At 56.2% G+C, this 23,063-nt stretch overlaps 2 protein-coding genes across 2 annotated transcripts in view; one reads left to right on the forward strand and one right to left on the reverse strand.

Moving 5' to 3' along the window:
* Nucleotides 1–23,063, reverse strand: part of PSMB2 (proteasome 20S subunit beta 2) — a 155,693-nt gene that overhangs the window by 93,321 nt on the left and 39,309 nt on the right. The window lies entirely within an intron of this gene.
* On the forward strand, nucleotides 179–22,634 carry LOC133267509 (protein argonaute-1). Its single transcript, XM_061449820.1, has 19 exons — nucleotides 179–314; nucleotides 6,803–6,986; nucleotides 7,527–7,647; nucleotides 8,069–8,250; nucleotides 8,440–8,576; nucleotides 8,711–8,845; nucleotides 8,995–9,082; nucleotides 10,403–10,550; nucleotides 10,732–10,851; nucleotides 11,503–11,625; nucleotides 12,035–12,168; nucleotides 13,174–13,358; nucleotides 13,508–13,667; nucleotides 13,962–14,052; nucleotides 15,573–15,767; nucleotides 15,857–15,991; nucleotides 16,878–16,979; nucleotides 17,745–17,944; nucleotides 18,328–22,634. Exons 1-19 carry the CDS (start codon nucleotides 290–292, stop codon nucleotides 18,434–18,436), a joined length of 2,574 nt encoding a protein of 857 aa, XP_061305804.1. The 5' UTR covers nucleotides 179–289; the 3' UTR covers nucleotides 18,437–22,634.

The following is a 23,063-nucleotide window of genomic DNA, read 5'->3' on the forward strand; positions in this document are numbered from 1 at the left end:
AGCGGGCAGGCCCCGGCTCGGCTCCCAGCGCCCGCGGGGCCGCGCACCCCCGTCCCCCCCCAGCGCCCGTCGCCCGCCGGGGACAACCCCGGGGCGGCCCAAGATGGCGGCGGGCGCGGCGGGCGCCGCCTTTGTTGGGCGCGGGGCCGGGCGGCGGCGGCGGCGCGTGCGCGCTGTGGCGCGGCCAGAGGCGGCTGCGGCGGGCGGCGGTGAGGAACCGGCCCCGGCCCTGCCCGGCCACGGCCCCTGCCCGCGGCCCCCGGCTCGGAGCGGCGCCCGCGTGGATGGGATGGAAGCGGGACCCTCGGGAGCAGGTACCGGGGCGGGGGGGAGGACACCGGGGGTGAGGAGTGAGCAGCGTGCGCTGAGGGAGGCTGCAAGCGGCGGGCGGGCGGGCGGGCGCACGATGCGGGCCGGGGAGCCCCGCTGCGAGGGGCCGGGGGTCTGTAACGGGGAGATTGGGGGCTCGGGGGGGGTGCAGTGGGGGGCGATGCTTTGGGGAGCGGCGGGGGCCATGGTGCGGTACCGGCGTGCGGTGGGGGGGAGCAGAGGGGCCCGTGCGGGGCCGAGGCGGGGGGACAGGGCCGGGGTCGTGCCTGGTTGCGGTGTGGGGTACCCCAGAGCGCTGCGCGACCCTGGTGCAAAGGGGCTGCTGTGCACAGGGCGGCAGCATCCCCCCGGCTCCCCATCGTCCCCCCCGGCTCCCCATCGTCCCCCCCGGCTCCCCATCGTCCCCCCCGGCTCCCCATCCTCCTCCCCGGCTCCCCATCCTCCCCCCCCGGCTCCCCATCGTCCCCCCCGGCTCCCCATCGTCCCCCCCGGCTCCCCATCGTCCCCCCGGCTCCCCATCGTCCCCCCCGGCTCCCCATCGTCCCCCCCGGCTCCCCATCGTCCCCCCCGGCTCCCCATCCTCCCCCCCGGCTCCCCATCCTCCCCCCCGGCTCCCCATCCTCCCCCCCGGCTCCCCATCCTCCCCCCCGGCTCCCCATCCTCCCCCCCGGCTCCCCATCCTCCCCGCGCCCCCGGCGCGGTGCTCGGGAGCTTGCGTGGTGGCGGCGATGCTCGCGTCGTGACAGCACCGAGCGGGTCCTCGCCCCGCGCCGGGGCATGCGCGGAGCCGGGGCTGTGCGTGCCCGGCTGCCGGTGAGGGCCGAGCTCCGGAGTCACCCCGGGTGCCCCCGGCCTCCACGCACCCGGCTGCGGTCGGGACCAGCGCTTGGCGCTTTCCGCACCCCCTCGCACCGCTTCGTTCTGCGGGGTTGGGAGCGCTGCTCCTCGAAATGCACCCTCCCGGTCCCGGCCTTGCTCTCGTGCCCGATGTGGGCATCGCGAACCGGTGCTGCAGGAGGTATTTGATGCCTAAAATGAGGCAGATGGGAGCGATGGGCACCGGGGATCTCTTGCCCTGTCTTGCTGTAACGCGCTGGCGTGGGGAGCTTTTGACAGAGTTGTGCACGTTTACAACCGAGCGTGGGTCCTTCCGCATGGCATTTAAAGTGCGGCACGGAGAGCTCTTCGCGTCTCTGCTACCTTCTGGCTGCCGGCGCTTTGTGCTTGGGGCTGATTTATTGGCATTGGGAAGCTGTGATTTGGCGTCATGGGCTTTGCTGGTGCCTCGGAGCGATAGTGGGGCTGCTGCAGTGGGGCAGTGGAGATAGCGCTGCCGGCGCCTTCCTACCAGCCTTCGCTTACTCTGTTAAGGTGCTGTAAGATGTTGGATGGGATGGGGATGGGTTTGGGTTTCAGTTCCACTGATGGGGGGCTGTGCTGGGAGCAGGGATTCTGCTCTCTTGGCAGTTTCCCCTTTCCTCCCCATATCTGCCTGCGGGATGTCTGCTCCCACCCATGTTCCCCTGCATCCAGGGGAGATGTTTTCCCTGTGTTGCAGGAGCTACTGCAGATCCCACGCTGCCTTAGCATCCCTTTGCCTGCTGATGGACTCCAGGTGCAGGTCTGAGGCTCCTGGATGAGCTCTGATGATGTTGGACTATGACAGGTCAGGTGGATAAAGCAGGAATCCAGCATGTGCCTGGATGTGCCCGGCCTGAAGATACCTGGAAAGGCAGTGGGGAACATGGGACATGCTGTGACCCACAGGCACTGCTCAGGGAGCTCAAGGGCACACGTGTGTACAGTGGCTTTAAAACTAAACTCATTTCCCCCCAGCTTTTAGTTTCCTCTCTCCCTCCCAAACTTCCCAAATGCTGTTAATCTTAACCGATGTCTTCCTGTGCTCAACGCGGCGAAACCCCCGAAGCTGTTCCGTCTGTTGGGTCTCTTTATCTTCAGGAAACATGAAATCGCATGTGCCTGTTTCTGGGATGGGGTTGTACCAAGGAGCAGAGCTGGGAGCAGCACCTTGCCTGGAGGCACGGCACGTATGGGTTATCTCTGAACACTTGTGCAGCCTCTCTCTTAACCCCAGGACGAACAAAACAGAGACGTTATTAAGATGGCAGATGCTAAAAAGAAGCCAAACCAGGCAAGGAAGCGCTGCTCTTTCGGCAGGGTGATCTGTGGTGGAGCTGCAGGAGGGTTCTAACCACCGGAGACCCCAGCCTGAGGCTCTGCAGGGCTGCCCACGGTGCTGGGACACGGAGAGGAGCTGGCATTGCCTTTGTCCTGTCCCCTCTGGCACCGGGGCTGTCTTTGTCTGCTGCTCCCAGCTCTGCACGGCCCGGGCTGCTGCCTGGATGTGTGTGGGAGCAGAATGAGACCCCGTGGGTAGGCAGGAGGGGTGTCAGCCTGCCCCCAGGCCAGGCACGGCTGCGGTACGGGGTCACACAGCGTGGTGGGGTCACCAGAGGTGATGGCAGTCATGGTGCTGGGTGCTTCTCGAACCCCATCAGAGGGACCAGAAAGGGGTATATAGAGCTGCTGGGCATGGGCTGGCTCATGCCAGCATGGGTCAAAGCTGTGTCCGTGCTGCTGGCATCGCCACACTGCTCTCCCTGGAGCCAAAGGGGCTGTTTTGTGATCCCAGGGAATGATGCCGTGGAGGTGGTGATGCTCTTACTTCTGTGCTATGCTCTGTCACAGCATCTGTGGGTTCATTCCATGGTCCTGTGTCGGGGCAGGTTTCTAACTTGACACTTTAGTTTGTCCCCCGTGATTCCCAAGTGGGAAGTTGAGGTTTGACACGACACAGCAATGCCCTTTGCAGCACTTGGTGTCGAAGATACGAAGAGCTATCTTGTTTTCAGAAGTAAGCATTGTAGTAAATCAGATTATAGCCCGTTGTGGCACATTTCTTCTGTGCAGCTACTACAGTGCAGGGCAGGAGCAGCTCAGGTTTTCCCTCAGAAGATGGACTCTGGTGCACAGGATGGATTTAATGCAGCCAGAGCCCTCTGCCCCATGTGGGCATGAACTACCTGAACTCAGTGTAGCGTTGAACCAAAAAGCCCCCGCAGCTGCATGAACCTGGTTGTGCTCAGGGCGACTCGAGAAGGAGCAGGCAGCCGGTGCGATGCCTGGGTTGGCAGAGATAAGGTGGTGCTTTTGGAAGTCTGGGCTTTGCGGGACAGCATCAGTCACTTGGAGCCAGCGGGACTGGAGATGTTGAGCCTGGAGACTGGGAAAGCCAATTGCTCATCCCGCTTGCCATTGCCTTGCCTTCTGCTGCTGCCACTTGCTTTGCCTCCTGATGGGGGCTTTTCACTTCTCAGGTGGGTTTCTGGGGCTGGTTTAGGGCTGGAGGTGGCTCGGGTCGAGCAGGGAGCTCTGTGTGTCCGGTGGCTTTGGTGTGTGCTGCTCCCCTCGGATTCCTGGCTGTGTTTTGGGGGGAAGGGGCCGTCGCAGACCCGCTGCCGCCGCCGCAATCAAACTCCCTTTTGTCTCGCCCCGTTCCCGTGGCCCCTCGCCTCAATGCGGCGCTGGGGAGGATTTCAATGACATGGTAATTTCATGCCGTCCCACCGGGCGCAGGCAGCTGTTGGGCAGTGGGGTCGTGTTCCCCAGCTGTTCCCATAAATAACAGCAACAAAGCGTAGTCCAGAGCTCATTCCCCCAACCGCCCTTGCACCTTGGCAGCGCTGCCCTGGCAGACAGCTCTGCCCCATGGCGCTTCCCAGCTGAGGAGGGACGGGGAGGATGCTCCCGCCGCCGGCGCGTCCTCGGGCCACGGCTTTTGTGTGCCAAAGCCTGTGATTTCTCGCGGGCCGCTGCGTTTCTCATGGCAGGCGGATTTCATCCCGCTCGCTGCCCGCATTGTGCGCAGGAACAGCACTGCCCCTCCAGCCCCCGGCCGCCCGCATTTACATGACAAAGTGGGAGCCTCTACAGCTTCGCCATGGAGAGTCCAGATATGCAGGAACCTCCCCCCCGTCTGCGGGTGGTTTGGGTGGGTTTTAAGGAGTTTTCTCCTATCAAAGGGAACTGGCACGTTTTGTTGTGCTGTGCCTGCCTCGGCGTCCTCCGAGCCGGGCAGAGGGTGGCTTTTGGGAGGACTTGCACTGAGGCAGGTCACTGGGGGACCCTGAGCATCCCGGTGTGGTCAGGGGTGAGCCCACCCTGCGTGCTCACCAAAGGGCTTTGGGATCTCTCCCACCTGGCCTAAAGCAGCCAAGGCCAGGCCAGAGCCGCAGTCGCATCCTGCAGCTCCCATCAGGCACTGAGCATCAGCCCCGGTCCCCCTCGCTGTGCTGGCTGATGCCATGTCACCACTCTTACAAACAGCCGTGTCCTGGGTAGGCAGCACTGCACCAGGCTGTGCTTTTTGGGTCTGGAAGTGATTTAGAAGGGAAGAGTCATTATTGCTCCCTGCTTTGCTGGGTGAGCTCCAGGCGGCTGGCGCAAGCCCTGCAGCGAGCCTGGGGCTGGGCTGCCACGGTGCCTGCCCGTTCTCATCGCATTCGAGGACTCTGTGTGTGCTGTCACCAAAAGAAACCCCTCTGAGGCAGCCCAGAGCTCAGCGCTGCTCCTGTGTCCTCCTCTGGCCTCTGCAGAGCATCCCGCTGCCATGGCAGTGCTGCTCCAGCCAGCCCGGCTGCCCTGTTACACTGCCTCCTGTTCGTAGTAGCTCGTGGCTCTCATCAAGCTCCGGAGCCAGATTTTGTGGTCCTGGAGGCCGACTCCTTCCTCTGTGATTGACGATCCTCATTGTCAGGCTTTGCATTCACAAAGCATCCAGAGGGGCTCTGGGGGCTGACCGAAGCAGTGCCAGGGCTGTAGGCAGTGTTCAAGGCCAGGTTGGACACAGGGGCTTGGAGCAAGCTGCTCTAGTGGAAGGGGTCCCTGCCCGTGGCAGGGGTTGGAGCTGGATGGACTTTAAGGTTCCTTTAACCCAAACCATGGCATGGTTCTGTGATGTGGTTGCAGGGAAGGCAGCAGCGAGGGGCTGTGCTCCGCAGCTCTTGCAAGTTTGCTGCCTGGTTTCTCACTCGAGAGGCAGGGCTGGGAGTGGTGGCTTCAGCAGCGCTGGCAGATGCCTCCGATTGCAAACCATCACTTCAGGATGCAGCAGCTTGCAGCCAGGACTGGCCATTGCCAAGGAATGCTCGTCATGTGGGGACATGAGTTACATCGTGAGGAGCTCCTCTGAGCGCCGCTTTATTACCATGAGCTGCCCCCAGAGCGTGGTGCAGCCGGTTGGGGCCGGGGGGACTGCTTGTGCCTGTGGAGATCCCGATCTTACTCCTTGGACTGCTCCAAGTCCCATCCTGCCTTGTCCAAGGAGATGCTGGGGCCAGGTTACCCCAGGCTCGGGGTTCCCGGGCTTGTGGCTTTATGGGAAGTTCAGCCCCTGGGTGCTTCCAGGGCTTATCCCATCCCCTTGCTGGCCTTCCATCAGCAGGAAGAGTCTTGCAGAGATGGGGTGCAAAAGTGAAAAGCAGATCTGGAGCTCAGTTTTGCTGCTCTTCTGGTTCTCCACTTCTGATATTTTTAGCCTGGAGCTGAAATTTGGATTGAAAAAGCAAGTGGATGGGAGCAAGGGGTGCGAAGAGCACCATGTGTTCAGGAGCTGGAATGGGAGCCGGGACGCTGCTCGGGGCTGACGTGGACAGTTGGCCACCCAGATGGAGCGCGGCGAGTACCCCCACGCTGCGCTCCCTGCACCCGGCCCAGCTGGCTGAGGCCTCATGGGGTTTGAGAGGCAGCAGAAGATGGAAACTGGGGTAGGAGGAGACGGGAAGAGTGGGACCAGCGCAGGAAGGGCAGATCTCGCCTCTGAGAGCAGCGGTGTTGAGCGCTTCTTTGGGGTTGTTTTATAAGGTACCTTGGAGTCCAAGGGTGCTGTCAGGTCAGAAACACAGCTCAGCCCCACGGCTGGGCACTGGTACCCAGCCCTGCATCTCCAGAGCTTCCTTAGTCTGTTTAATGGGCCTTGGGGAAAAAAGTGTACTGCCCTCTTTATGGGTTTGGGGCTGTGCTGCTTGAAGTGGGGATTTGGGTTTGGTTTTATGTTGCCCCTCATAATTCATAGGGAAGTGCACCGGGACATGGGTGTGCCTGTGGTCAGGAGTCCCCTGTCCTCTGAAGGTCTGTACTGCTGCCACCCATGGTCCTGGGTGAGTTCCTTTCCCTGAGGCAAAGCAGGGCTTACTTCTGTGCTGGAGGATGGTTTGACGTCTGCACGGCACAGCAGAGCCGGGGCTTGGCACTGCCCTTGGACAGCTCGGCTGGGGTCGTCGCTTGCCAGATGGTCTCAGGGAAGCTGTTTCCAGCTGTGCTGGTCCAAGTTCTGCCACCACCACCTCCTGCCAGGAGCAGTAAGGGGGAGACCTCCTGGTTCGGATGCGGTGATGCAGAGCGCTGTGACTGCGTTGTGTGCCTGCCCTCCTGACCGGCTCTCTCCTCGCAGCTGCAGGCGCATACCTGCCCCCCTTGCAGCAGGTATTCCAAGCGCCACGTCGGCCCGGGATAGGAACTGTTGGGAAGCCCATCAAGCTCTTGGCCAACTACTTTGAAGTGGACATTCCCAAGATTGATGTGTATCATTATGAAGTGGATATCAAGCCCGACAAATGCCCACGCAGAGTCAACAGGTAAGGCAAGTATTAGAGGTTTTGGCACTCATTCCCTGCTGCCAGTTTCCTTGTGGAGACTCCATAAGTGCCTGTCTCTGTCTTCACCAGTGGAAGCCATCAGGGTGACATCAGGTGATGTCCAGTGCCCACGTGTGGTTGGACCCCACCAGCCGTGTTTGTGCAGCAGTGCTGGTTCCTGCCCCTGGCAGCCTCGGAGGTCCTGTCCCTGCTTCTTCAAAGCAGCTGTGCTATTTTGGCAATGATCCCTAGTTTAAAAATAGCAGCTCAGACCTTGGGTCATGATGTACTTCTCTGTTCTTTGTTTTCCTTTTGATGTCCTGTTCTCTGCCTGTCCCCTCCCACCCTGTGTGTGCTGAAGCCAATGAACCAAGCAGGGCAAGGCCAAGGCCCTCCTGCCCCAGGGGGACTCAGCTCTGCTCTCTGGTGCCCCACGGCTCAGCAGTGCCCTGAGAAGGGACCAGGCTGTAAAGAAACCAGCAAAATGAACCTGTTCCTTCTCTCCTCCTGTCCCTCTTTTTTGCCCCCTCACCTGCGTAGGGAAGTTGTGGAGTATATGGTACAGCACTTCAAACCACAGATCTTCGGCGACCGAAAGCCAGTCTACGATGGGAAGAAGAACATCTACACTGTCACAGCCTTACCCATTGGAAACGAGCGGGTAAGAAGGGGTGATAAGCCCCATGCTGGCAGTGTGACCTGTCTGCAGTCTGGGAGGGACAAACTAAACCTGACCCCTTCCACTTGTGCCTGCGGGGGTGCCATAATCATAGGATCCCAGCCTGGTTTGTGTTGGAAGGGACCTTAGAGCTTGTCCGGCTCCAACCCCTGCCACTGGCAGGGACCCCTTCCACTGGAGCAGCTTGCTCCAAGCCCCTGTGTCCAACCTGGCCTTGAACACTGCCAGGGATGGGGCAGCCACAGCTTCTCTGGGCACCCTGTGCCAGCGCCTCAGCACCCTCACAGGGAAGAGCTTCTGCCTAAGAGCTCATCTCAGTCTCCCCTTGCGCAGGTTAAAGCCATTCCCCTTGGCCTGGCCCTACAGGCCCTTGTGATCGCTTCCCCTTCCCTTCTGCACGCAGGTTGACTTTGAGGTGACGATCCCGGGGGAAGGCAAGGACAGGATATTTAAGGTCTCTATCAAATGGATGGCCATTGTGAGCTGGCGCATGCTGCACGAGGCCCTGGTCAGCGGGCAGATCCCCGTCCCCCTGGAGTCCGTCCAGGCACTGGATGTTGCCATGAGGCACTTGGCTTCCATGAGGTACGTGCATAGAGGAAGGGGGCGGGCTGCTGTGGCTGGGACTGGCCTTGATGGTCTTTGGGAGGAGGTGGCCGTGCTGCTCTGGGTGCTCCTGCAAAAGAAGGTGCAGGCGATGGCTCAGAGGGGCTGTGGGGGTGCTCTGGTCGCTGCTGGTGAGCGCTGTTTGACCTGGTGTGCCCTGGGTTGCAGGTACACTCCTGTGGGTCGCTCCTTCTTCTCCCCTCCCGAAGGCTACTACCACCCCCTGGGAGGCGGCAGGGAGGTCTGGTTCGGTTTCCACCAGTCGGTCAGGCCTGCCATGTGGAAGATGATGCTCAACATTGATGGTGATGTATTTATTCATGCTGGGGAGCTGCAGTGGTGGGGTTGGGTGTGTTGGGGGAGGCTGGATCCAGCCGAGGCTTGGCCAGGTCCATCTGCTGGGGGAGAGCAGAGACGCATCGTGCTGTTTGTCCTGCAGTGTCGGCCACCGCCTTCTACAAAGCCCAGCCTGTAATCGAGTTCATGTGCGAGGTCCTGGACATCCGGAACATCGACGAGCAGCCCAAGCCCCTGACGGACTCGCAGAGAGTGCGTTTCACCAAGGAGATCAAAGGTAGAGCACTGGGGACCCGTCCCCAGCTGGATGCTGCCCAGAACACTGCCTGTGGCTCATCTCCCACTGAGCCCCTGCGGTGATGGGGGGAACGGGAGTTGCGCATTGAACAGACCTGAACTCTGCTGTGTCTCCCTGTCTCACATCAGGTCTGAAAGTGGAGGTTACCCACTGTGGGCAGATGAAGAGGAAATACCGCGTGTGTAACGTTACCCGGCGGCCGGCCAGCCACCAGACGTAAGGAGGGTGGGAAGCTGCCCTTGGAAAAATCTGAGCTGCTCTTCTTTTTGGCGTCTGCTGGTGTCGTTAGGGAAGGGCTGCAATGGCAAAAGGAGATGTGTTTGGGGCTCTGCAGCCACTGTGGGCTGTGGTGAAGGCGAGCAGGATGCAGGGGACAGTGGGAGAGCAGAGGATGCTTTATCCGGCAGGCAGCATGCTGCAGTGGGCTGGAGCTGGCGTGCCAGGAATTGTCCTAGTTTTTACCTTTGAGTTTGGGGTTTTTTCTTTCTTAAATTAGACTCTGCCACAGCAGAAGCTGTGGCAGGGGACAAAGTGATTCCCTGCCTTGGAATCGTGTGTGTGTGCCAGGGAGCAGGCTGGGCCAGGGCACCCCTTGGTGTCAGGGGCTGCCCTGCTCCCTGCAACAGGACAAAACCACCCCAAACAAAGAAGCACAGCAGGAAATCCTGGCTTGTGCTGTACAAACCCAAGCACTGGCCCATTCCCAAACCAGTGGTGCCTGCTCTGGCCGGCACTGCCAGGCTTCGGAGCCCCCTCTGCAGCAGGGACGCCTCCGTGGCCACAGCCACGTTTCCTGTTGCCCAACCCTGTCTCCAGGTGTATCTCATGGGGTTCATGCGTGTGTCACCCCAGGCACCCCGTTTCCCTGGTGCTCCAGCATCCCTGGGTCCCAGCCCTGGGGCTTTGTGAGTGCAGGAGGGATTCGATGTCTCACCAGGCTGTTTGGGCTGGCTCTCCCCGTTTTGGCCTCCCTAAAGATTATTGGGTCAGTTCTTCGTTTTCACCAAGCTCCTTATGGAGCTGCAGACAGCTGGTGCTGGGTATCGCACCCTGGTTGTGTGCGCAGCACAGCACCCCCTCAGCCCTGATTCCTGTGGGTTTGAAGGGGGATGCAGCCTTCTTGCCCCCCTGGCTCTGCCCACCCTGGAGCCGCTGCCCTGTACCCGGAGGGGGTGGTTAACACGGAGCTCAGTTTGGCTGGCAGGGAGGGCACCAAGCACAGAAGTCCTCCAGAGTGCCAGTGTGCTGTACTTATGTACCTGACAGCGGCGTGCGTGGCATGTCCTGCACTAAACATTTGCCCTCATGAGCTGGATTAGTGAGGGAGGGCTTTATTTAGGGACCCGAGTCCCACACTGGGGGCAGAGTATTCTTGACTCCATTTCTGAAAATACCCCTGTTGTGCTCTTTATTCTTGTATGGTAGCTCGGGGTGGGAGCCTGCCTGTTCCCTCTCTTCCCAGCCAGAGTAAGTAGTGCTTGAGCTCTGGAAGTGTCTGCTCTGAGTAGGTGCACCTTCGTGTCCTGCCTCTGCCAGGTTTCCCCTGCAGCTGGAGAGCGGTCAGACAGTGGAGTGCACAGTGGCTCAGTACTTCAAGCAGAAATACAACCTGCAGCTGAAATACCCCCACCTCCCCTGTCTCCAGGTTGGCCAGGAGCAGAAGCACACGTACCTGCCCTTAGAGGTGAGTATCAGCTCATGTGTTGTGAGCACGAGTTGCCTCAGTGTTGACTTGGCAAGAGCTTCAGGCTGGTTTGGGGCTGGCTGCAGGGCCTGAGTGCTGTGCCCATGGGGCAGCTCAGCAGTGGTCCCCCATGTCTCGCCTGTCCCTAACACGAAGCTGCTGTCTCTCCCCTGCCATGCAGGTGTGTAACATCGTGGCAGGCCAGCGGTGCATCAAGAAGCTCACAGACAATCAGACGTCAACCATGATAAAGGCAACAGCCAGGTCTGCCCCAGACAGGCAGGAGGAAATCAGTCGCCTGGTACGTGGCACGAGGGATGGGAGGGATGGTGTTTGGGCTGTGGCTCTGGTAGCGGGTACAGCACCATGTCTGTGATGCACCTTGTTGTGGTCCTGCTCCTCAGCTGCTCTGCGCTGGAGCACTGCAGCCTGCTCAGGAGGTGCTGGTGGGATTAATGGCTTGGGTTTATTCCCCTCTTCCCACTGAATCCCTGGTCAGAGATGCCTGCATGGGGGTAATGGACACATGCATAGGGGAGCCCAGCTCCAAGTGACTGTGGAAACTCGTGTACAGCAAATTCACGCTAATGGAACCTGATCCAAAGGGAGCTGGAACTAAAAATAGGAAAACAAATTAGAGAAATGACCCTGGCTGTGGGTGAATGTGGGGGCTGTGTTGTGGGGCTGTGGTACGGGAGCCCTGTCTGCAGGTCAGCCGGGGGTGAGGCAGGGGAAAGCAAACCTAGCTCTGCTCTGCATTGATCAGTGTGCTCAAAAATGAGGTTCCCCCATGGGCCGGTCTGGTTTGAGCCTTTGTGTTAAACCCCTTGCCCTCTCTTTACAGAGCTGGTCTGCAGCTCTGTAGGGACCAGGACTTGAGGTGCCAGCTGAAGCTGTGTGGGATGCAGCATTTGGTCTCACTCCTTCCTATGGCCTTTTCTTCCCTTTGCAGATGAAGAACGCCAGCTACAACCTGGATCCATACATTCAAGAGTTTGGGATCAAGGTTAAGGATGACATGACGGAGGTGACAGGGAGGGTCCTGCCAGCACCCATCCTGCAGTACGGAGGCAGGGTAAGCAGGGCTGCACTGCCTGGGTGCTGAGCTGTGTTGTGCAGAGAGAGGCCCTCACACCAGAAAATATTGTTTCTGAGCAAAACTTGTGCTACCTGCATGTGTGTGAGGTAGAGCAGGAGTTTTTTATCACAGGGCTTGGGGTTTGGGGTTGTTTTATCAATATAAGTGTTGTGAAAGCAGTAACCAAGAGTCAGTGACAGAGGGGTGAGCTGAAGGGGAGAGGGATGCTCAGGGCAAGCAGCTTGGGTGAATTTTCCATCACTGCTGAGGAGCTGAGATGGGGAATTGCCCATGGCTGACCCTGGCAGGGCAGGGAGCTGGTGAGGGCGTGTGGCTTGGCGATGGGGAGCACAGCCACAGCCCGTGCTCCCTGGGGCAGTGCTCTGACTGTCTGCTTGCCTTGCAGAACCGGGCCATTGCAACTCCCAACCAGGGCGTGTGGGACATGCGAGGGAAGCAGTTCTACAACGGCATTGAGATCAAAGTCTGGGCCATTGCTTGCTTTGCCCCACAGAAGCAGTGTCGAGAGGAGGTGCTGAAGTAAGGAAAGGGGCAGCCCGTGCGGGTGGGGGGAGCTGTGGGTCGTGGGGTCCCACCCTGCTGCTCCCAGCCTGGGGCTGCACATCCTCCATCACTAATAGCTGATGTGTACGCAGCTGAATTAATTGCTTGTGGTACAAGTTTGATCTGGGTTCACACTTGGGTGTTCAGTCTTGTTTCTGTTAGTTTATCCAGGGAGCCTCACTGTTTATGCTGGCTGCAAACAGCCGTCACAGAGCCTGCCAGGGTGGGGTGAGCGCATTGGCACATGTGAGCTGACAGCTAGGCTCTCCTCGATCTGCTCTTTGCATCAGGTAGCTGCAGCATTGTGATCTGATACTGCCAGCCCAAAAGCTGGATTGAACTCTTCTAAGCTGGATCCCCTCAGAGAGATGGGGTTGTAAGGGATGTTGAATTAAGTTCCCCCATAGTCTGTCTGAAATACTGTAATTCATGTAGGAAACATCCTGACTTGCCATGGGGTTTTATTACAGAGCAGTGTGAGGCTTTCTGAAAAGCTTTGGTAGCTCAGATGTTCTCTGCTTTGTTAGCAAAGTGACACTGAGCGGGGAGAGACACTGCACTCCTCCTCTGACTCCTTTGGGGCAGAGCTGGGAGCCCTGTTCTCCCTTGAGCTCTCTCTGCATCAGATTTATCCTTGGTTATCCAAAAACCCAAAGTGTGGCTGAGCACTTTGGTTTGGTTTGGCAAATCACCTGGAGATGAGCAGGTTTGCTCCCCCGTCTTCAGCCTTCCAACAGAGGATGGCTGATAGCCCCACCACTTCAGGAGGAGTCAGTGCTGGGGCAGGAGGACACCAAGAGGGGACAGGTCAGCTCTGACAAGTGCTGGTCTTGCACTTCCTGCACCAATGCACTTGCTGGATGCTGCAGAGCCGCAGGTGATGTCCCTGTGTCTGTCCTGACCCGCTCCAGCCGGGGGTCTCCTCTCGCTCAGTGCCACGCAGGATTGCTCCGGGCTCACTGCTTCTCCTCCCGGGCACAGGAACTTCACAGACCAGCTGCGCAAGATCTCCAAGGACGCAGGGATGCCCATCCAAGGCCAGCCCTGCTTCTGCAAATATGCCCAGGGTGCAGACAGCGTGGAGCCCATGTTTCGACACCTCAAGAACACCTATTCAGGGCTGCAGCTCATCATTGTCATCCTGCCAGGGAAGACACCGGTGTATGGTGCGTGTGGGGCTGGGGCGAGCGGGGAGAGGAGGGGGCCCTCCCCTCTCTGCTGCTCCTGCTGGGGTTTCTCTCCCTGTTTCCAAGGATGCTGCTGGCAGCGGCATGTTGCTGATTGCCTTGTGCTCATCTGCTTCCTCTGCCCGCAGCCGAGGTGAAGCGTGTTGGGGACACCCTCCTGGGGATGGCCACGCAGTGTGTCCAGGTCAAGAACGTGGTGAAAACCTCCCCGCAGACCCTTTCCAACCTCTGCCTCAAGATCAATGTGAAGCTCGGGGGGATCAACAACATCCTTGTGCCTCACCAGCGGTGCGTTCGGCTCCTGCCTCTCATGGCTTTGGGACTTGATTCCCAAGTCCCTGGCGGTGCTGCTTGCCTGGATTTGCCTGGGGAAGAGGGAGCCTGTGGGTGGCTGTGTGAAGTAGCTCTTTGAAATGGAGGTTTTCAGCCTGTCTCGCCTTGTAATGAGCTACTGATGTGCTCAGGCCAGAGCCTGGAAGTCAGGAGATGTTACTTGTGTGATCCATTCATCTCCATTGGGCTGTGCATCACCTTGACATGGCCCCAGATGCCTGACTGCTCCTTTCTTGTCTCTCCCACCAGCTCTGCTGTCTTTCAGCAGCCGGTGATCTTCCTTGGGGCCGATGTCACTCACCCGCCAGCAGGAGATGGGAAGAAACCCTCCATAACGGCTGTAAGTTCCTTGTCCGGAGCCAGGCTCAGTGCCCAAGAGCCCTGCAGGGATGCAGGAGCTGGAATGGGACTCGTGTGTCCCATGAGGTCCCTGTGGTGACACTTCTTGAGGCAGTCCCATGCTCTTTTGGGTGTTCTGATCCTGCTCTTGGGGAGAGGGGTCCCTGATCCCATCCTGCCTCTGCTGCGGGTTTGGGGAACCACTGGGAGAGCTGGCAGCTGCCAGCAGGTGGGGCTGGTGATGTGCTGGACCCCATGAGTGCTGTCAGACAGGGACAGGGTGTGAGGGGAGCTGGGTGCTGCCACGGTGCCCCCTGAAGTCATCCCTGGGCATCCCCATCCTTCAGTGCAGCCCTAGGAGGGACCTTCCCCAGCTGGGAGAGCTGGGGCTTTGGAGATGGGGGGAAACTGGGCTTCTTCTGAGCCTTTTGGGGAGGAGGATTTGCCTTCACCTCAAATGAGCAATGAGCATCCATCCATGAAGTGCCACTGGCATGCTGGTGGGGCCGGGTGGCAGCTCGTGCCCTTCGCCAGGCTGTAGGACGTTGTTACAGTGAGGGAGAGTGTCAGGTTCAATTAAGCACGTCAGCATTTTCCTACTAAGTTCTTAACTTTCCAGGGCTCCCAGCTCAGGTTTTCCTTGGCATGTGAATGCCTCTTTGGAACGAGTGGGTTTTTTCTTCCTTAGCAGGGGTTGGGAAATGCTTTTGGCTCTTTGCTGTAGGTGTGGGTGGGACAGAACAGGCTGTTTCCTGGCGGCAGCGCTGCTCCTCTGAAAACATCTTCTGTGTTTTGCTGTGCAGGACCACGGCGGGGCTTTTTTTATCTTCGTTTTCACGAGAGCCGTTTTGAAGCTGCAGGGGAGGAGGGGGGCAGCGCCTTCACATGGCCTTGATCTTGTCCTCGGTGTGCTGTTAACTGGACAATAGAAGGGGGTCCGTGGCTGAAGCCAAAGGAAACATTTCTGTTGTGCACATGAGCTCCAATGGTGCCGCCCAGACCCTAGAGCTCCATTTGGGAATGGCTTTTACCTGCCCGAGGGGAGACTGAGATGAGCTCTTAGGTAGAAGCTCTTCCCTGTGAGGGTGCTGAGGCGCTGGCACAGGGTGCCCAGAGAAGCTGTGGCTGCCCCATCCCTGGCAGTGTTCAAGGCCAGGTTGGACACAGGGGCTTGGAGCAAGCTGCTCCAGTGGAAGGGGTCCCTGCCCTGCCCTGTCCTGCTGGGGCAGAGCAGCAGCAGCCCCCACAGCCACTGGGTGGCACCACCCAAGTTGTCTCCCTGGAAATTCCCATAAATGCTGCAAAGGGCATGGCAGAGTGAACCCAGGATGTGGCCATGACCGGGGATGTCCCTTTTGGGCTCTAGTTGCCTGTACAGTGTTCACTGTCCCATCTGTTGTGAGCTTGGGTGCTCTGCCCACTGCCAGCTGTGGGTGTCGGAAGTGTGCAGAGGCTGGGAACATCCCGTGTCACCTCCATCCTTGCTGTTGTAACCTGTGGCCCTGGCCTCTGTCACTGCAGGTTGTGGGCAGCATGGACGCCCACCCCAGCCGGTACTGTGCCACGGTGCGTGTGCAGCGTCCTCGCCAGGAGATCATTGAGGACTTGTCCTACATGGTGAGGGAGCTCCTCATCCAGTTCTACAAATCCACCCGCTTCAAACCCACCAGGATCATCTTCTACCGCGATGGCGTTCCCGAGGGACAGCTCCCGCAGGTGAGGACCCCTCAGATCCTTGTTGGCTCCCTTAGGGGTGCCTGGGTGCCTGTGTGTCCCTTCACCCTGCATGCCCCCTGTCTCTCCAGATCCTTCACTATGAGCTCCTAGCGATCCGAGATGCCTGCATCAAACTGGAAAAGGATTACCAGCCTGGCATCACCTACATCGTCGTCCAGAAGAGGCATCACACCCGTCTCTTCTGTGCAGACAAGAACGAGAGGGTGAGGGCCACAGGGGGCCAGGGTTGTGGGAGGCCGATTCCACCGCATCTCTTAAGAAGAGCCAGCCCTGACTGCGCCGAGGGCAAAGCTCACCACTGGCAGCAGAGAGCTCCTGCTTGACTGAAACGTGCTGCTCGGTTGGGTCCTGCATCCATGAGGATTAGGCTGCTTCCAGAAACCCAAACAGCTGTTTGCTGTTATGATGAGTTACTGGGTGCTGATGATCCTGGTGGCTCTCTGGAAATAGCCTCTGTCAGCTTGAAAACATCTGTTGTTTTGGTGATAGCTGTAGCCGCTGACGTGACAGGATGAATAACCCCTTGCTTGCTCACAGCTTGTTTGTGTATGCTGTGCAGTAGCATCAGTTGCTGTAGCTTTTCCTAGATTTGATCTAAATTGAGTGGTTAGATCCGATCTAACCAAACTCTGGTTCTACCTGAGCATGAAGATTAAATCTTGGGAACTGAGGACGGGTTTTGATCAGGGTGCAGAAGCCCCAGTATTTCCTGGAAGAGACTGGCATGCTCTCTGTATGGATCCTTAGAGTTCTGCTCACTTGATCCTCATTTCTGCAGCAGGATGAGCCAGTGCCCGGCTCTCAGCTGCCTGCTTTCCTTCTGATGCTGTTTGCTCTGTCTCCAGGTGATGCCTGGTGTTAATGTTTGCAGGAAATGCCAGCAAGCCTGTGGGGGCAGGGAGCAGAGCAGGATGAGCTGCTGCTGGAGTGCTCGGGAGCACCTCTGCATAGTGCTCTCAAATTGAGATGCTGAGATGGGGATGCTGCACTGCGGCCCTGGTGCAGCGTGAGCGCGTACAGATGGTGCTCTAGGCAGCTGGAAATAACCAAACTCTGCAGTGCTTGGATCTCTCTCTCTATTTCCTGTAGATTGGGAAGAGTGGGAACATCCCAGCAGGAACAACAGTGGATACAAATATCACCCACCCCTTTGAGTTTGACTTCTACCTGTGCAGTCACGCAGGCATTCAGGTACTGTGCTGCAGAGCTGGCTGTTGTGGTGCTGCTGGTTTTCTTTGGCTGTTGTTGCAGGCTGTGCTCTCATGCATCTGACCCAGCCCTGTCAGAGCTCCCTGCAGCTCCAGAGACAAGAGCAGCTCCATCCAAGCTGCCCTTGCGGTGGTTTTGGTGAGCCGGTGCCGGGGCTGCCCTGCTGCTGCATTATATGGCACATACTTGTTATCTCTTGGAACCAAGGATCTCTCTAATGAGATATTCCTCCTTCAGAGTGGCCAATTCAGCAGCTTGTCAGCTGGTGTCTGAGCGTGCCGGGCTCGCTGGGGCGCCTGGTTGTCAGCAGGGACCTGTTGTCTGGCTGTGGGCGGGAGAGCTGGTTTGCTTTGCAGCTGCCTTCCTTCAGGCAGCCAAGATTAGTCAGAGACTGTACTGCAAAAATTGCACTCATTTAATCCACAGCTGCTTCCGCAGGGGAGGCTTCCTGGCTTCCTCTCCTCCTGCAGGGACAGCGCGAGCTGGCCTGGGTCCGTGAGGAGCTGGTGCGGTGCAGTGGGCTGGGCAGTGGCAGGGCATGGGCACGGGGCAGTGGCGGTAATGCTGGTTTGCACATCAGTGCTAAGGGCTTTCCTGCCTCTTGGTGCCTGCGTGCATGCGGGGTTCTCACACTAGGGAAGCACAGGCATCTGTCCTGAGCAGGCTGGCTGACGGGTTGATTTGGCTGGGGAGGGGATGATGAGGACGCAAGGCAGCACCTCTCATGCTGCCCCCCCTCCTTCCCAGGGTACGAGCCGGCCATCCCATTACTATGTCCTCTGGGATGACAACCGGTTCACCGCGGATGAGCTGCAGATCCTCACGTACCAGCTGTGCCATACCTACGTGCGCTGCACCCGCTCCGTCTCCATCCCGGCCCCGGCGTACTACGCGCGACTGGTGGCGTTCAGAGCACGGTACCACCTCGTGGACAAGGAGCACGATAGGTGAGGGGCTCTCAGACCGCAGAGGTGTTCAGTGAATCCAAGCAGTGCTGCAGCAGACCCTCGCTCAAGGGGGAGACCTGCACATAGCTGCATCCTTCTAGGTCCCGGCCTAGGGGGAACTGGGGCTAAAGGAGGGTTAAATCCCACCCCAAGCTAAGCCTCGGCCTGGAGGAGCATCCCTGGGGTGTGTGAGCATTACCAGCCACCTTGGGGTACTGGAATCTCTGCAGTGCCAAGCACAGTAGCTGGCACGCACCGCATCTCTGTACACTGGTGAGATGCCTTCCTGTGCTGCCAGACTCTGCTCTCCAAGGGGTTTTCTCCGCGTTCCTGGGGGAAGGGGAAATACGAAATAGTTACACCTTGTTTTCCTTGATTTTCAGTGGTGAGGGCAGCCATATATCTGGACAGAGCAACGGCAGAGACCCCCAGGCCTTGGCGAAGGCTGTGCAGGTTCATCAGGACACTTTACGTACCATGTACTTTGCTTGAAAGCCTTTTGTTACCTCACTCAAGAAAGCTTTCAGATTTGTAGGAGCCATACAAAAAAGGAAGCATCGGGACACCTTGTTTATTTTCCAATGAGAAATCACTGCAGGGCAGGCAGCGTCGAGTCGAGGCAGGAGACCAGCACCACGGGACAGGGAAGAGCCAACACCTCTGGAGGATCGCAAGAAACCGATGGCTATTTTTTTGATCATTTTTTTCGGGCTTTGCAAAATTCTGACCTGACCAAACACACGAAGGCATTCGAGGAAGGGAGAACGCTCCTCCCGGGAGGCGGGCGCAGGTTGTCATTGATAGATGCAATACTATAGACTCCTGACTGTGAACTGGCGGATTTGGTCCTCCGTTGCCCACCAGGCGCTGGTAGGTATTTTTTGTGTGGGTTGGGGGGAGGGGATTTTTAGAGCCTTAAAACAGAAGACTAGATTTATAAAACTAATATTTTAGAATATGAGATGCTTTAATGGGTTAAGGGGAAATAAAAGAAACCAACTAGTTTATAGGAGACTTCTAACACTAACGGTTCCCCGCCCCCTGAATAATTCCCCCCTGTATAATGTAAGGCACCCTAGCACTTAGCTCGGAACTGAGAACTGTCTTCCTTGTGTTAAAAGCTAGTTAGCTGCTGCCGTTTGAAGCAACAGTCCAGACTTTTCCATGGGTGAGTGCCTTACTATGATGCTGCAAAGTTTCCATGTTTTTAATCTTGTGAGGAAAACAGTAATCTTGTCTTGATGGTGGTCCATATTTCCATCAGAAGGAGTTGATTTCTATGGTCCTAAGTTGCAGTTTATGTTAGATCACAACCTCATGGTGGTTAAACTCCATTGAAAGATGTTGCACTTTCACACAGGACACGTTTAATGGCTGCTGACCCATTTTTTGTTTTCCAGTGTACTACTTGTTATTTAAAACTGTTTCTGACAAATGGGGGCATCTTCATCCCATGAGGACAGAAATCACTCGCGGTTGTTTTCCCCCTTTTGTTTTGGTTTTCTTTTTCCCTGAATTTTTATGACGGACACCGGGATTTTTTTACTAAACATTATTTTTATACGAGACCGAGTCTGTTGCCAAACCACACGAGTCATTAACATTGTCAGAGTTTACATCACCACGCTTCCCGAGGCTCTGCGCTCCCACCAGAGGTTTCCAACGTTCCCTGTCCCATGAGTGTTACCAACCACAGTCCGCGCAGCGCTGGGTGCTCCTCGGCACCCACCTCCCATGTGCGTTCAGCACATGTCTGCCCGGGTCGGCTGCTTCCCGGAGTACCATGTACCCCAAATCCAGCACCTCCAAACTGTCCCCCCCCCACCTCTGCTGCTAGGTTTTGCTGCTCTTTGTGTCATGGTGTCACTGATCTCATGCGCAGGGGTTTTGTTTTGTTCTGAAAGCACACCAGGGTTGTTCCTTTAGTCAGAATGATGAAATCCTTGTTATTGTCGTGGGGGAAACTCCTACTGAGTTGTGTCTGTAACAGAAAAAAAAGCCTTTTCCCCAACAGTAACGTAGTGACTGCTTTTCAGACTCGTCTTGCCGCACAGAACGGCCATTGTGCACAGTGGGGCAGTAGTAGCAACTCATTCCCAATGCCATGTGGGCAGATTATCTGGGTTATTTACATGAACGCGTGCACAGTGCTTCCTGCAAGAGAGCAAATGACGTGCATGCTCCTCCCGCGCTCTTCAAGGGAAGAGCTTGAAGCGCAATCATTCTCCTGCCAGCCATGAGCGCGTTTCCGAGGCAGATCCACCGCAGGCACTGCCCCATGTCAGTACGCGTGGAGAGAAGCACACCTTTTTGGTTTGTACTTCCTGATGTTTAAACTTGCCTTCATGAAAAGAGCCACGTTGGTCATGTTGGCCCCTTGGTCTGTCCCAGCAGTGGGAGTTCACTCAACCCGTTCTCTTTTTCGGGCACCGTGTTTGTGAAAAGTGAAGACATCAATATGCTATGCAAACTAAGTGCTGAGCCCACTGATGCCACGTTCTGTGAAGAGCCTGCGTTTAGCACAGTCCAGTTCTTTTGCCTCAAGACGACAGTATTTTGTTTGTATTCTCCTTTGCACCTTGTGTCAACCTCCACTGCTGTATATCTGCAAGGTGACGGGGGGGAGACCAGGAACTATTCGTGGTCAGTAGGGTAGCAAACTCTTAGGAAGGCTTTTTAGAGAGTAGGGAACACATCAACACTAAGCACCAACATGAGAAGCCTACATTCCTGTACACAAGTGCCTGCATAGTGACACAAATTCAGCACCTCTCCATCTCATCCTCAGAACTCTGGCTCATGTTCCTTGCAAGCAAAATGATCCCAGAGGGGCTGTACCCACTCACCTGGTGTTAGAAAGCTCCTCAGTAAGGATAAGATCGGGGTTGAGGTCAAGGTTCTCTCTGCAAATCAGTTTGTTCACCAGCATTACGATGGAAAGCCCCTGGCTGCTGTTGGGCAGCGAGGGGCAAAGGTATTTTGGGTTCTAGTGTTTTATTTTCGTGTTTTAGTTGGGTTTAGGATTCTGAAATGTCTTTTCGTAGCTGTGGCATCGCACGTGCCATTTTTAACCATTTGAAAAGAGACAGTGTGGGCATTTACAGAAACAGCTTCTTGCTCTGTAACGATTTTTTGTAACCTTGAGACTTGAAATGTAAAATGGACCTTTAAGATTTGCACTCATTTGTAAGGTGGCTGTTCATAGAAAACTATGAATGAAGACTTGCTGATGTAGCACCTACTTTTAACAGCGTTTTAACTGCGCGACAGCTTCACAGCTTCTGAAACTCTCAGCTGTTGACTTGCAGATCGTGTTCTGCCCCTATTTCACCCTCTGCGTTGGGTTTTCTTGGGTTTGAATGAATCAAAAAAGCCAAACTCAGTAGCTGCTGTGCCCTTTAAACCCTGTTTCCATTCTGAAGACATTTAGAAGGGGTTTGAGTTACCCACATGTTTTGTATAATGGACTATGCACTGTACCTTCGACACGGCTCCAGCATTCAGCATTTCTGCCCTTTTCTTGTCCGAGATGCAAACGAGTAACTGCATGTTGAGGTGCTGTGCGTTTTGCTACCCGTAGCGGATAGATGTTAACCCAGATACATATCAGGATCTGTAGTTGCAAACACAAAGCCACAAACCCCACATGGACATCCCGGATGGCTCCCCAGTCTCTGCCTTCTCCATGCGCACGTGTTCCTTCTGCAACTGGAAGCATCTCCGGGTGCCTGCCGTTTTGTGGGAAGAGGAGTAACTTTGATTTACCCGTCAGCTGTTGAATGCTGTTTGAGTCCCTTCTGTGTGAGTATAATGGGGGGGAGAGGGCAGAGCAACCCTTTCCCCAAAACTTACAGGGGCGGTCAGGGTGTTCTGGTATTCACAAGCATAAGACCTGATGTCTTGAGTGTCCAAAAGCCCGAGCATTCAGCGTTGCCTCGCGGAAAGTTTTCTTCTTGGAAAAGTTAGCTTGACGTAAAAGAATGTGATCCTTTCAGGAAGAGAAAGCCAGACAGAAGAGAGCAATAACCAAGTGAAATCCATATCTTGCCTGAGTGATTTGCACTTCAATAGTTGTGAAAGAAAATTTGCAGGACTCCAGTGCTTTTGTGTTCAATTTCTAGCCCCTTTCGTACCTCCTTTATAGGAGCAAGTGTTGAACTGTACATAGGGTGTTTACGAGACGCTCTGTTTGGGTTGTTATTTTCCTTGTGGGTTATTTTGGTTTGGCTTTTGCTTGAGCTCTGTATGGTCCCTTTGTTAAATAGATGTGGACAGTTGATGTACAGTGCTTCCTGAACAAGCAGCAGCACAAAACTTATTTTATTAAGAAAATAAGGCTTATATTTGAAAGGTCGGATATCAATTTTCCTTTTTGTATGCGTGGAATTGAGACTGGTGAAGAGTAACAAAATCCTTGGATTAGGCCAAAAAAGAAAATCCTGTAAGATCATAACCACCTCTTTATTAAAGAAAACAGTATGATTCAAGAGCTCCAGAACATTGTATTTATATTGATTTGATTTGGTTTGATTTGATTTGATTGCCTTTGTGGATTTCTCTCTTTTTTTTTTTTTTTTGCCTTGGTCCTGGTTTTTGCTTGCAACTTTGACTCTGCGGTCCCAAGTGTCTGTTACCCTGTAACTGTTGGCAGAAGACCTAAATAAAAGCAATGTGAACACGTTGGGGTGACCCTCCTGAGTCAGACTGCGTGGGGAAGGTTCATGCATAGCCCCAGCCCTTGGTAAAGGCTTGGAGACTGAGGGGGAAGCGCTGACTGTAGCTGGATCGCATCAGGTATTGCAGAGGATCTAAACCCCATCCCATAATGAGGGAAACACTTCCGTGAACGGGTATCTCTTAAAACTTCTTGAAATATGGGAGCCAATTCTGCTTCTTATTAGAATGTATCTGTTTGAGGATAAGTTGAGCTCCTTGGGTCATCAGATAGCAAGACCCTGCAGCAAAATACACTCTTTTTCCAGCTATGTTGTGTGCTCTGGGGCTACAAAAGGCTGTTGGCTCCACAGTGCTTTAAGTGGACAGATTTTGTATCCCTTTTGGACTGGGGTTAATCCTGATCCTCTGGGTTTCTCTTGTTTTACCTTTCTCAGCTTTGGAA

The sequence above is a fragment of the Pezoporus flaviventris genome, unplaced genomic scaffold (assembly GCF_033815535.1).
Source record: "Pezoporus flaviventris isolate CSIRO_AGI_PZ_B2104156 unplaced genomic scaffold, CSIRO_AGI_Pfla_v1 ptg000008l, whole genome shotgun sequence".
In the NCBI taxonomy this organism is placed as follows: domain Eukaryota; kingdom Metazoa; phylum Chordata; class Aves; order Psittaciformes; family Psittacidae; genus Pezoporus; species Pezoporus flaviventris.

What these genes read in the sequence shown, in the direction of transcription:
- LOC133267509 (XM_061449820.1), top strand. Translation starts at nt 290, where the DNA reads ATGGAAGCGGGACCCTCGGGAGCAG. An exon ending in TGTCGAGAGGAGGTGCTGAA is followed by an intron (nt 12,169 to 13,173) that starts GTAAGGAAAGGG and finishes TCCCGGGCACAG; the next exon opens with GAACTTCACAGACCAGCTGC. An exon ending in GCAGTCACGCAGGCATTCAG is followed by an intron (nt 16,980 to 17,744) that starts GTACTGTGCTGC and finishes CCTCCTTCCCAG; the next exon opens with GGTACGAGCCGGCCATCCCA.